The 14,585-nt window shown below is 40.2% G+C and overlaps 1 protein-coding gene across 4 annotated transcripts in view; it reads right to left on the bottom strand.

Moving 5' to 3' along the window:
• The window catches only part of LOC125928458 (transmembrane protein 180-like), a 44,403-nt gene that overhangs the window by 12,969 nt on the left and 16,849 nt on the right, over positions 1-14,585 (bottom strand). For 3 of the 4 annotated variants that reach the window (XM_049639161.1, XM_049639159.1, XM_049639160.1), the window contains exons 5-6: positions 13,070-13,153; positions 8,822-8,944 (exon numbers count right to left, since the gene is read on the bottom strand). In XM_049639161.1, the coding sequence (XP_049495118.1) occupies positions 8,822-8,944; positions 13,070-13,153 (207 nt within the window). The remainder of the gene's footprint in view (positions 1-8,821; positions 8,945-13,069; positions 13,154-14,585) is intronic. The other variant, XM_049639162.1, reaches the window with a different exon arrangement.

Below are 14,585 nucleotides of genomic sequence, written 5' to 3'. Positions count from 1 at the left end.
AACTTGATGAAATAACATGCCCCTCAGAACCAACATTTCTCTAACTATATCAAGAAATCACAGGGGCGCCTGGGTGGCGCAGTCGGTTAAGCCTCCGACTTCAGCCAGGTCACGATCTCGCGGTCCGTGAGTTCGAGCCCCGCGTCGGGCTCTGGGCTGATGGCTCAGAGCCTGGAGCCTGTTTCCGATTCTGTGTCTCCCTCTCTCTCTGCCCCTCCCCTGTTCATGCTCTGTCTCTCTCTGTCCCAAAAATAAATAAAAAACATTGAAAAAAAAAATTAAAAAAAAAAAAAAAAAAAGAAATCACAAACCATCTTTCAAAAATGGCAGGGGCGAGAATAATACCCTTGAACCATACAGTTCTGCATATTGTAACAGTAAAATATTAATCAGGTATTAGAAAACTCCCTTACAAGCATGAAATTTATTTCAAATAGACATTTGCTAAATTCATCCTACGTGAATCTCCAAGCACTCTCTGATCACCTAACCATATCCTGTTCAGTGTGCAGTTGGCCTCTGGACTTCAGTCAGACACTTTCAGATTAGCATTAGCTGCGTAAGGCCACCAGATGCCAAATGTTAAGTTATCACACAAAGATAAATGATCTTTAAGTGCCCTAAATAAGTTTATATCTCTAAAAATGCTTACTGGACCATGAGACTAGCTGCCAGCGTGTCTGATTGTCAATGTATCTATGCCCAAATCGACAAGAATTAGTCTCTAGAGCCTCTGTTTCCAAGGAAGTAAATCTCTAGGTTCTCCACATTGGCTGCCCAATAGAATAAGCTAGTGAGCTTTAAAAAGTACTGATGGGGGCACCTGGGTGGCTCAGTCAGTTAAGTGTCCAACTTCGGCTCAGGTCACGATCTCATGGATGGTGAGTTCAAGCCCCATTTCGGGCTCTGTGCTAACAGCTCAGAGCCTGCAGCCTGCTTCGGATTCTGTGTCTCCCTCTCTCTCTGTCCCTCCCCCGCTTGCACTCTGTCTCTCTCTCTCTCAAAAATAAACATTTTTTTAAAATTTAATAAATAAATAAATAAATAAATAAATAAATAAAAGTGATGCCTGGACCTCACCCCCAGAGATTCTGATTTAACAGGTCTAGGGTATGGCCTGGACATTAGAACTTTTTCAAGCCCGAAGTGATTCTAATGTTCAACAAGGTGGAGGAACATTACTTTAGGGCCTCTATTCTCAAGGAAAATTTAGAGACAGGTTAAATGCACCCCTTCTTCCTGCATTGCTCTTACATCTATCAACAAATGAACTTTGAGTTCTTTCTACCCCAGATTCTGTTCCTCTTCCCTTTCAACCACCATGGTTTTCTTCCACAACATTGCTTGAGACTTTTGATGTTAACCTGGATTTCAAGCAACTTCCCCAGTGCAGGTGGAAAACATTCACTTAGTAGATGTAGAAGCTGAGATTAAGAGAGAGTTCCTTCAAATTCTATAGAAGAAATGCCATCCAGAACAGTCCACATTCAATTCCTGTGTATACTCAACTCATTTCTCAACACACAATCACCCAGTTGTGAGTCATGCCTCTATAACAAGTGTCACCAAGTGCTGTTGATTCTAATTCCTCAATCCCTTTCATGTCAATCTCTTCCTTGCCTTCCATGTTACATTGCTTTAGTCCAGGCCCACACCAGCATTTCTCATATAAAAGCAGTTCATTGGCCTTCAAACTGTTCTTTGCAATTCTGCTAACCTCCCTTCGAACCATTATGTACACTTCAGGGTGATGTTTTCAAAAGCAAATCTGATATTATGACTCCTTGGCTTAATAATAATAATATTCCATTCCTTTTAAGATCAAATCCACACTTCTCAAGCCTTTCTAAACTCTTTGCGGGTCCTCCAGCCGTGTCACATGATCTCATGCCTCTCTGTACTTGCAGACTCCTTTTACATTGTCAAAATTCATCTGACAGATCGCTTCTTTGCTACCCAGTCTGAATTGCAGGCTTAGCTAGGTGTACTCACACAGCATACTTACATCAATCAATAATACCTAACACGTAACCTTGTGATTTTCACTGTAATTGACGTTGAGCTTATTCAGGGAGGGGGCTTCATCTTTCGTCTTTTTGTGCTTTAGGGCTTATATAGAACCTGATTTATAGTGTTTGGTAAATGTTTGTTGAACGAATACCCTGTCATTTTACATGTCCGTGCTTTGCACGTACCATTACTCTTCCCTCGCTACCTCCAATCTCTGTTTACACTATTAACACCTCCACTGAAACCCAGCTGAAGCAGCTTTTCCTCTGTGCTACCTTCCTGGACTTGGTTTCCAAGGCAGTGTCGATCATACCCACCTTTTAGTCACCATTATATCTTGTATATACTTCTAACTATAGTAACTACCACTCTGTGCTGAAATTATCCTCATGTCTCCCTGACTAGATTGTAGGCTCCTTAGTGGCAGCAACCTGTTTCATTTACTTTTGTATCCAAAGCACTTGGTACACAATAGGCAACAAGTAACAAAGTTTTCATTTTTGTCCCTCTCGAATCCTTGTTTTATACAACTGACAGAATGTTCTCAACAAAATTCAGATTATGTCTGTCCCAGCTTAAAAACTTCCAATGATTTCCTTTATCTATAGCAGTCTTTCTCAAAGGACAGCATCTGTATTCCTGGTAGTACATATGACAATTTTCAGATGTTACACAATTGTTCTTTTTATTCTAATGGTTAAGTGTTTTGTGTTAGCAAAGAATGAAACCCATGAAATGAATTATTTTGTGTCTAATTTGTTTAAGGCGTGTAAGATTTTTTTATGTTCATAATTGAAGAAAAATATTTAGCAAATAATAGTACAGAGAGTAATCATACAACAAAAGACAAAAAAAGTCATAATATTTGGGAAACCCAGATGTATAAGATTAAGAACATCTAAATCTAGCATACAGATCCTTTAGTCAGCCCCTGATTTCCTTTCCAGCCTCACCTCCCTCCAGCTGCCATCAGCGTGACATACCATATGTTACGGAATACAGGTTTCCATGTCTTTCTCCTTTCCCCCATCCAACCTATTTTCAACACAGTAGCCAGAGGGATGCTGTTTAGGTTGTTACTCAGATCAAAACTCTCCAGTCAGAATGCTTTTATTTCTAAGAGATATATACTAAACTAGAAGAGATATATAAATTATAAGATGTACGAAGTGCCACTATCTGCAACTAAACCTTAAAATAGTCAGAGAACAAAACACACACATGCACATAGATACAGATAAAGCTGATACGACAAAATGTTAACAACTGTTGAATCTAAGGAGTGGGTGTATGGATTTTCTCTGTATGTTTTTTTTTTTTAACTTTTTTGTGCGTTTGAAATTTTTCATAATAAAAAGTTGTGAGGGGGCACCTGAGTGGCTCAGTCGGTTGAGTGGCCGATTCTTGATTTCAGCTTAGGTCAGGATCTCATGGTTCAGGGGATTGAGCCCCATGTTAGGCTCTGTGCTGGCAGCACAAAGCCTTGCTTGGGATTCTCTCTCCCTCTCTCTCTGCCCCTCCCTTGCTCTCTCTCTCTCAAAATAAATAAATAAAACTTTTAAAAAATATACGTGATAAAACAAATATAGGTACAAATAAATAGTTGAATCTAGCTGGTGAATATATGAATCTTCCCTATACATCTTTTTCAACTTTTTTTGTATATTTGAAAATGAAAATGTTCATAATAAAATGGGGGGGGTGTAAGAAAAACTTTAATACTTTTTTTTAATGTTTGTTTATTTTTGAGAGAGAGAGAGACAGACAGGCAGAACATGAGTGGGGGAGGGGCAGAGAGAGAAGGAGACACAGAATCTGAAGCAGGCTCTAGGCTCCAAGCTGTCAGCACAGAGCCCAATGTGGGGTTTAAACTCATGAACCGTGAGATCATGTCCTGAGCCAAAGTCGGACATTCAACTGACTGAGGCACCCAGACGCCCCTATAAGAAAAACTTTAAAAAATAAATCCTATGGACGCCTGGTGGCTCAGTCAGTTAAGCATCTGACTCTTGGTTTTGGTTCAGGTCATGATCTCACAGTTCGTGACTTCAGCTCCACCTTGGGCTGTGCACTGACAGTGCAGAGCCTGCTTTGGATTTCTCTCTCCTTCTCTCTCTGACCCTCCTTGGCTTGCTCTCTCTCTCTCTCTCTCTCTCTCTTAAAAAAATAAGTAAACATTAAAAAAAAATCCTTGGGGGTCCCTGGATGGCTCTGTCAGTTGAGCATCCAACTCTTGATTTGGGCTCAGGTCATGCATGATCCAGCGGTGATGGGATCGAGCCCCACATCAGGCTCTGCACTGACAGCATGAAGTCTGCTTGGGATTTTATCTCTCTCTCTCTGTCTGCCCCTCCCTCACTTGCACACATGCACACATGTGCACACAGTCTCTCTCTCTCAAAATAAATAAATAAACTTTAAAAAATATGTTTTGGGGCTCTTGGGTGGCTCAGTCAGTTAAGCCTCCAAATTTGGCTCAGGTCATGATGTCACAGTTTGTGAGTTGAAGCCCCACGTTGGGCTCTGTGCTAACAGCTTGAAGCCTGAAGCCTGCTTCAGATTCTATGTTTCCTTCTCTCATCCCCTCCTTGACTTGTGCGTGTGCGGGCGTGCGCTCTCTCTCTCTCTCTCTCAAATAATAAGTAAACATTAAAAATATTTTAATAAAAAAATAAAAAATATGTTTCAAAAATAAAATAAAATAAAATCCTTGGCTATGTAGAATAGAAAATCCAAAAGAATCAACAACAAAAACTTCCTGGAACTAATAAGCAATTATAGCCAGGTTGCAGGATATAAGGTTAATATACAAAAGTCAATTGCTTTCCTATGTATCAGTGGTAAACAAGTGGAAATTGGAAATAAAAACATAACACTATTTACATTAGCATCCTAAAAATTAAAGACTTTAGGGGCTCTGTGTCGTTCAGTTAAGTGCATGACTCTTGATTTCAGCTTAGGTTATAATCTCATGGTTCGTGAGATCAAGCCTCACGTCGGGCTCCATACTAGACATGAAGCCTGCTTAAGATTCTCTCCCCCTTGGGGCGCCTGGGTGGCTCAGTCGGTTGGGTGTCTGACTTCAGCTCATGTCACTATCTCGCGGTCTGTGAGTTCGAGCCCTGCATCGGGCTCTGACAGCTCAGAGCCTGGAGCCTGCTTCGGATTCTGTGTCTCCCTCTCTCTCTGCCCCTCCCCTGCTCATACTCTGTCTCTCTCTGTCTCAAAAATAAATAAAAACATTTTAAAAAATAAAAAGATTCTCTCCCTCTGTCCTTCTGCCTCTCCCCTGCTCATACTCACACGTGTGCTCTCTCTCTCTCTCTCTGAAATAAACAAACAATACAAAATGAAGAATTTAAGTATAAATATAACAAAATATGTAAAAGATCTCTATGAAGAAAACTACAAAAATCTGGTGAAAAATAGAAAATTAACTAAAGAAATGGAAAAATATTCCATGTTCATGGATAAGAAGACTCAATATTGTCAAAATGTCAGTTTTTCCTAACTTGATCTATAGATTTAACTCAATGCCAATCAAAATCCCAGAAGGTTATTTTGTGGTTATCAACAAACTGATTCCAAAATTTATATGGAAAGGCAATAGCCTTTCCATATAAGTCAGTGGGCCAACATAACCTGACATTAAGACTTCCTATAAAGCTACAACAATCAAGATAGTATGGTATTGGCAAAGTAACAAATAGATCAATGCAATGCAACAGAGAGGCCAGAAATAGATCCACATAAATATAATCAACTGATCTTTGACAAAGGTGCAAAGGTAATACAATACAGAAAAAAGTAGTCTTTTCAACAAATGGCTGGAACAACTGGATATCTACCTGTGTAAAACGAATCTAGACCTTGCACCTTTATAAAAATTAACTCACAACAGATCACAGAACTAAATGTAAAGTGCAGAACTATACAATTCCTAGAAGATAACACAAGAGAAAATCTGGGTGATTTGGGTATAGTGATGACTGTTCAGATACAACATGAAAGGCAAAACCTATGAAAGAAGTAATTGATAAATTGGACTTCATTAAAATTAAAAACTTCTGCTCTGCCAAAGACATTGTCAAGAGAATGAGAAGGGAGGCCACAGACTGAGAGAAAATATTTGCAAAAGGCATATCTGATAAAGGATTGTTATCCATAATATGCAAAGAAATACTAAAACTAGAGGCGCCTGGGTGGCTCCGTCGGTTAAGCATCCAACTTCAGCTAGGTCATGCTCTCACGGTTCGTGAGTTTGAGCCCCATGTCGGGCTCTGTGCTGACAGCTTGGAGCCTGGAGCCTGGAGCCTGCTTCGGAATATGTGTCTCTTTCTCTCTCTCTCTGCCCCTCCCCTACTTGTGCTCTGTATCTCTCAAAAATAAATAAATGTAAAAAAAAAAAAAAGAAAAAAAAAAGAAATCCTAAAACTCAATAATAAGAAAATGAACAGCCTGATTAAAAAATGGGCAAAAGACCTGAACAGACACCTCACCAAAGACATGCAAATGGCAAATGAGGATATGAAAACATGTTCCGCATCATAAGTCATTAGGAAACTGCAAATTAAAATGAGATACACACCTGTTAAAATGGCTAAAGTCCAAAACACTGACAATACTAAATGCTGATAAGGATGTGGAGCAACAAGAACTCTTTATTTCTTTGCTGATGGGAATTCAAAATGGTACAGCCTCTTTCAAAAACAGTTTGGCTGTTTCTTACAACACTAAACATACTCTTATCACACAATTCAGCAATTGTGCTCCTTGGTATTTACCCAAAGGAATTGAAAGCTTATATACACACAAAAAGCTGCATATGGGTGTTTATAACAGCTCTATTCATAATTGCCAAAACTTGGAAGCAACCAATATGTCTTTCAGTAAGTGAATAGATAAATGAGGTGTACATCCAGACAATGGAATCAGTGCTAAGCCATGAAAAGACATGGAGGAAACCTAAATGCATATTACTAAAATTTAATCTATCTGAAAAGGCTACATACTATATGATTCCAACTATCTGACATTCTGAGAAAGGCAAATCATGGAGACAGTAAAAAGATCACAGGTTGTTGGGTTTAGGGGAGAGAGTAGGATGAAAAGGTAGAGCACAGAGGATTTTTAGGGCAGCAAATCTATTCTTTATGATACTGTAATGGTGGATACATGTCATTACATGTTCATCCAAACCCACAGAATGTACAACACCAAGAGCAAACCCTAATGTAAACTATGGACTTTGGGTGATAATGATGTATCTATGTAGGTTCGTTGATTATAACCAGTGTAACACTCTGTTGATATAGGGAAGGCTGTACCTAGTGGAGGGCAGAGAATATACAGGAACTCTGTACTTCCTGTTCAATTTTCTTGTGATCCTAAAACTTCTCTAAAAAATAAAGCAAATAAATAAAAAATAAATCAATCCTCCACTGCCTCACCACCACCAGAAATGTCATAGTGAAACCAAAGTAACAAAGCAGGGCTCTAAGGACCTACTAGACCTGACCTCCTCTTGCTTACTCTGCTCCAGCCACACCAGCTTCCTTGTGAGATCTAGAAAGCCAGGCATGGTACCTCTCCATTCTTCTGCACTTGCTGTGTTTTCTGCCAGGACCACTCTTGCCTCAGAGAGCTGCCATGGTGCCCTCCCACCTCCCTGCATTTATTCAAATGTCACCTCCTGGGGCCTTCCCCATCACACTAATTAAAAATGCAGCTTTCCCCAACTCTTCTCATTCCCCTTCTTTCATTCTTCACCAAAGAACTTATTGCCAACTAACATAATAAGTATTTTATTTAATTTTTTGTCTACCTGCCTCCCACTTAGAACTTAAGTTCTAGGAGGGAAGAGATTTCTGTTGTTTTGTTCACTGCTGTTTGCTGCCCTATCACAGAACCTAGAACATGGTAGACTCTCAACGACGTTTGTTGAGTGAATAAATGAATAGCTTATTAAGAGTTCTCTCATGCTTCCAGACATTTGCCATGCTGTTTTATCTGCCTGGAATGATGTTCTTTAATGTTCAGGAGGGGAAATCCAACTTAGCATCCAAAACTCAGCTCAGGAACCCCCTTTTCTCTGAGGTGCCCCCTGCCCCAGGCAGACCAAACAAAGTAGGAATTTCTTATCTGTATTACCACAGTGCCCCATTTTATGCTTCCAGTAGAGCCCTTATCACAGTGTTTTACAATCTGTGGGGCTCCTTAGAGGCTCCTTATTCATCTTGTATCTGCAGCACCCTGGTTTTTTTTTTGTGTGTGTGTGTGTGGTTTATGGGGGGGGGACAGGCAAGGGGGGGGGGAGGAGGAGAGGAGAGGAAGGGAGAGGAGAGGAGAGGGGAGGGGAGAATCTTAAGCAGGATCCAAGCTCAGCACAGAGCCCAGTGCAGGGCTTGATCCCACAACCATGGGATTATGACCTGAGCAGAAATCAAGAGTTGGACACTCAACTGACTGAGCCACTCAGATGCCCAGACCCCAGCACCTTTAAGCCTGGGAGGCCCTCAGAAACATTTGTGCAATGAAATAATAAATGAATGAATGACTTAGATAAAAGCAATCAATATGTAGCTTAGTGTGGATTATATAGATATTTGTAGTATAATTTAAAGAACACCCTTAAAGATACTCCTATGAAAATTCCTTTGATATTAATACTCTTTACTATAGCTTACTCAAAATCTATGAATTAATAACTAATAATATCCAAAGTCCAAGATAATTGCCTAGTAATCAATATAAAAGGCTGAGTTTGCTTTAATATTTCCTTTACATTATTTCAAAGGCATTTTTACTCTACCTTTTATCTGCGTTTCCATATCCATACTGTTTTAGCTTAGAGAGTATCATCATGGGAGCTAAAGACTGAGCAGGTTTGGTAAACAAAGCATTGATGCCAAAAACCATTGAGGAAAGGGGTGACCTGAAACAGACAAAGATAGCATGGGTCTGTATCACACAGAAATCAAGGAACTTTTTGTCAGTTAAGTCCTCCTTGACTGTAACTAGACAATAGAAATATATAGTAGTTATAGAATATTAACCTCTTAGTCATAGTGGTTATAAACTTAGAGAACCAAACTCTTTCAGTGAAGAAATGGATCAAAGAGGAGACACAGCTAGACTCTTACATGCTCAATAATGAGAGCTATATGTGCCCTGTGCTGTTAAGTCATTTTTTCTTAATTTTTAAAGTTTATTTATTTATTTTGAAAGAGAGAGCGAGCTCGAGTTGGGGAGGGCAGAGAAAGAGGGAGAGAGAAAGAATCCCAAGCAGGCTCTGCATTGTCATGACAGTGCAGAGCCCGACACAGGGTTTGAACCTGTGAACCATGAGATCGTGACCTGATTTGGAATCAAGAGTTGGACATTTAACTGACTGAGACACCCAGGCACCCCTGTGGTAAGTCATTTAAATCCCACCATAGCGGCACCTGGCTGGCTCTGTTGGTAGAGCATGTGACTCTTGAGCTCAGAGTCCTGAGTTTAAGCCCCACATTGGGCGTGGCCCTACTTAAAAAAAATGCAAACCTGTAAACTCCACAACAATCCTATGAGAAAGACATTGTCACTCCTGTTTTAGAGATGGGAGAATAGATTAACTTGTCCACAGTCACACAGCTAGTAAGTAGTAGAACTGGGATTCACACCTAAGTTTCTCAGCCCAGATTTCATTAAGGATTACTCAAATGAGCTCTAAGTGAGAATCCTGCCATATCATTTTTGATAACTAAGTTATGTCATATAAAATAAACCTAAAAATCCAGTGCATTGACTGAATAAAGTGAAATCTTGTCATATTTCAACTATCGGTGGAAACCTCTCCAAGAAGGAGAAAGAGAAGAAAAAGCAAGAAAATTGAGAGGAGGAGAAAGAAAAAAAGACAGGGAAGAAAGATGAGGCCAGAGAACTGGAGGAAGTCTGATTTGACAGGAAGAACTTGGGTTTCACTTCTAGTTCTTTAATCTGCTGGTTTTATTACCTTGGGCAAGCTGACCCCTCAAGAGTCTTAGTTTCCTGAAAATGAGGGTACTTCTGATTGTATGATATAATACTATAATACAGTTGCTGTCTGTCTCCCCCACTAGGCTGTCACTGCCACAAAGGGTGAAGGCTACATCTATTTTGGCTCATTGTATTAAGTTCTTATCTGACATGACCCGGAGGACAGTTGGCTAGAGCAGAGCAATCCTTTTTATTTATTTTTTATTATTATTTTTTTTAGTTTTTAGAGAGAGACAGCACGTGTGCATGGTGGAGAGGGGCAGAGGGAGAGTGAGAATCCCAAGCAGACTCCACATTCAGTGTGGAGCCCGATGTGGGGTTTGATACCATGACCCTGGGACCATAACGTGAGCCAAAATCAAGAGTCAGGCGCTCAACTGACTGAGCCACCCAGGTGCCCCCAAAACAATCCTTTTTAGAAGAAGAGACACTAACCATTCTGTTTTAAGTGAAATGTACTCGTTCATCAATCTTTCCTTTGGGCTTTTCCTTTGAGTATGGGCCCACGGGTGGAAGTGCTATGCCATCATTCTCGCGAGGACAGTATCCATATTACATGATCTACAGTTTCTACTGTCAGTTATAGAGAGAACTACAGTTATTTATAAGGCAATCTGAGTACACAATAGCTTTAGGCTTTTATGAATTTCCCCCCAAAACATTTATAGTTCTCATTGCATCAGATCTGATAATATTTTTTTATACCTTACCTTTGTCAGATCTTTATAAAGCATTCAACTTAGTTTTCACAGAAACAACTTTCATCTCACCCTTACAGTTCCTAAGTACTTTTTTTAAGTTTGTTTATTTATTTAGAGAGAGACAGAGACAGCACGAGTTGGGGAGGGGTAGAGAGAGAGACAGAATCCCAACCGGGCTCCATGCCAGTGCAGAGCCCAACTGAGCCACCCAGGTGCCCTGTAAATGTTGTCATTAAAATAACCATTGCAGCTGACATTAACAGATCTGAAATAAAAAGTACTAACTCCTGGTAAGGATACAACTTATGCCAGCAGAGAAGCACAGGTATCCCCCAGGGTAGCCACTGGTCAGGAGCATACAGCATGCCATATGCATAAGAGAGTATGTTTTAGGAGAGCCTGGCAGGCTCAGTCTGTGGAACATGTGACTCTTGACCTCAGGGTTGTGAGTCTGAGCCCCACGTTGGGTACAGAGATTACTTAAAAAATTAAAAAAAAAAAGAAAAAGAGAAAAGTATGTTTTAGAGGGACTCTGTTACAAGGCCTCCTATATCGTATCTCCAGTATTTACCACAGTGCCTGACACAATAGCAGGCAAGCAACACATATTTATGGAGTGAGTAGTATCTACCACACAAGGCTGGTGTGAGACCTGAACGAGCAAAAGCCATATAATGTTTGCACACCTTGGAATGTGGTAAATGTTAGTGCCTTTTCCTTTCTGACTATTTGAGACATTTTATTTACTTGTATCCAGTTTCATTCAAAAAGAATTTGAGAGTTGTAAGATGTTTACTGAGGTTTCTTCTTTAAAAAAAAATTTTTTTTAAATGTTTAGACAGAGAGACAGAGCATGAGCGGAGGAGGGGGAGAGAGAGAGAGGGAGACACAGAATCCGAGGCAGGCTCCAGGCTCTGAGCTGTCATCACAGAGCCTGATGCAGGGCTCAAACTCATGAGCTGTGAGATCATGACCTGAGCCAAAGTCAGATGCCCAACCAAGTGAGGCAGCCAGGCACCCCTCTTCTTTTTAAATTACTCATTCAATTTTTTAATGTTTATTTTTGAGAGAGAGAGAGAGAGAGACAGAGCATGAGTCGGGGAGGGGCAGAGAGAGAGGAAGACAGAATCCAAAGGAGGCTCCAGGCAACAAACTCTGAGCTGTCAGCACAGAGCCCAACTGGGGGCTCAAATTCAAACCGTGAAATCGTGACCTGAACCGAAGTTAGACACTTAACCAACTGAGCCACGCAGGTACCCCTTAAATTACTCAATTAAAAAGAGTGGTTTGAGCCAGTCACTTTTCTAGACACTAGAGACACAAAAGGAGAACGGTCCTGCACTGTAAGGAGCTCACCATCTTGCTTATCCTTCAAACATAACCTAGCAACAAAACCCTGAAACAGAAGAGGAATTATATAAAGAAGACATCAAGCAGTTTGATTGGCAAGGCTTTTTGCAGTATAGATTTCATTTAAAAAAAAAAAAAAAAAAAGAGGCCATGTAGTCTAAGTGTTTCTACAGAGCTAATAAAGAATGTACCTGTGGGGCACCTGGGTGGCTCAGTTGGTTAAGCATCAGACTCTTGAGATCAGCTCAGGTCGTGATCTCTTGGTTGTGAGATCAAGCCCCGCATTGGGGTCTGCAATGAGCCTGAAGCCTACTTGGGATTCTCTCTCTCCCTCTTTCTCTACCTCTCCCACGTTTGCACATATGCACACATGCACATACATGCTCTCTCTCTCTCTCTCAAAATAAATATTTTAAAAAAGGATATACCTGTGTTAAAATAACACGGGTATTCCTCTCTAATCTGTAAAATAGGGCACAGATAAGAAAACATTTACCAATCAAGTGAATATTATAGCTGATGTAAAAAGCTTATAACCACACCAAAGAACAAAACCTCTCATCAGCAGCCCCTTATATTTTTTCAAGTAAAAAAAAAAGATAAGATTTTTAATCATTAATTTTAATTCTTGCAATGTCACAGAGAAAAGGTCATTTTGCCTTCGACATCCAGTGTAATAAGGCGTACTGCAATACGTAGAACATAAAGCTATCTGAGATTTCACTTTGGTTTTGGAGATCTAATCCTGTCATAGCATTGGCTGTGTGAACCTGCTGTATAAAAAATTATGATGCCCTTTCAGAAACAGGGAAAAGTTGCCCAGGGCAAACAATTATGAATATCCTATTATGTTCTGCTCTCTAATTCCCAGTGATGCTCTTATGATCATTTCTTAGATAGATGATTTGTAGTGGAAATATAAAAGGCAGACTCTTACAGGTCCTGCCTCCATGTGATATTGTTACGGCTGATATTTGAATAAATGTACTTACTGCCGATTGAACTTCAGTAAATCTGCATCCACCATGTCAGCTAGTGGCAGGTTAAACAAACAGAAAGAAGCTTGCACAATTACCCTAGAAACGATTTTAAAATATACATATAAAATACACATATAACTAGGAGGCACAGATTTTCTTTTAAAAAACCAAACATCAAATGAAAGTTGAAATTTTGTTTATAAGAAGGAAAAATGAAATAATGTACAGTTGACTCTTGATTAACACAGAGGTTCGGGGTGCTGACCCCCCGGGCAGTGGGAAATTCACATATACCTTATGCCTCCCCTCAAATTTAACTACTAATAGCCTACTGTTGACCAGAAGCTTTACTGATAGCATAAACAGTTGATTAACACATATTTTGTATATTCTATGTATTATATAAAGTAAGCTAGAGAAAACAAAGTGTTAATAAGAAAATCATCATGGGGCACGTGGGTGGCTTAGTTGATTAAGTGATCAACTATTGATTTCGGCTCAGGTCATGATTTCACGGTTCGTGAAACTGAGCCCCGCATTGATATCCATGCTGACATCGCAGAGCCTGCTTGGGATTTGGGATTTTCTCTCTGCCTCTCTCTGACCCTCCCCTGTTCGTTCATTCATTCATTCATTCATTCTCTCTCTCTCTCTCTCTCTCAAAATAAATACATTTAAACAAAAAAAGAAAAGAAACACCAGGAAAGAGCCAGGCAAGAAATGGTGAAGAGCTTTCCAGACACAGAATGCTACATGTTAGATATGAGGTGCCTACACTACAAAGTAGTCCTGTTTGGTGTGGAGTACAGAAGAACTAGAAGAGTGATATGAGGATGAAGAAGCAAGCAGAGACTATATAACAAATGACCTCATATGTCATCATTTTATGATATAAATCTTAAAAGTAGTAAGAAGCTACTTAAGATCATTAAGGAATGACATGTTACTGTAGGAACAATGTGGACGAAGGTGTTGGGAGGACTGGAGACTAGAGACAAGGGAACCATATGGGAGGCCAGATACTACTCCATGTGAGAGATGATGAGGACCTGAGCTAATGGAAGCAGAGAAGGGATGGATTCAGGACATATCAGGACTAATAACTGGTAGCCTATTGGACACAGGTGACAGAGAAGAAAGAGAAGACAAAGACAAAGTCTCTGACTTGGACATCTAGACAGATGGTAGAGCTGTTTTCCAAGATGGGGGACAAAGGCAAAGAACAACAGGCAAAGACGGAGAGAGCAAGCGGGGAAGGAGCAGAGGGAGAGGGAGAGTGAATCCTAAGCAGGCTCCATACCCACTGAGGAGCCCAATGCAGGCTCAATCTCACAACCAAGAGATCATGACCTGAGCCAAAATCAAGAGTTAGACACTTAACCAACTGAGCCACCCAGGCGCCCCATGGGGTCAAATCTTTATTTGGCAGCAACATTTACTAAATGATGCACTTTAATAGGTTAAAAAGAGGAACATAACTTTACTACAAAATCTAATGTATGAAATCTCTCCAAAAAAGAAACTGAAC

Source organism: Panthera uncia, chromosome E3 (genome assembly GCF_023721935.1).
Source record: "Panthera uncia isolate 11264 chromosome E3, Puncia_PCG_1.0, whole genome shotgun sequence".
In the NCBI taxonomy this organism is placed as follows: Eukaryota; Metazoa; Chordata; class Mammalia; order Carnivora; family Felidae; genus Panthera; species Panthera uncia.
This window is presented reverse-complemented; position numbering and strand designations above follow the sequence as displayed.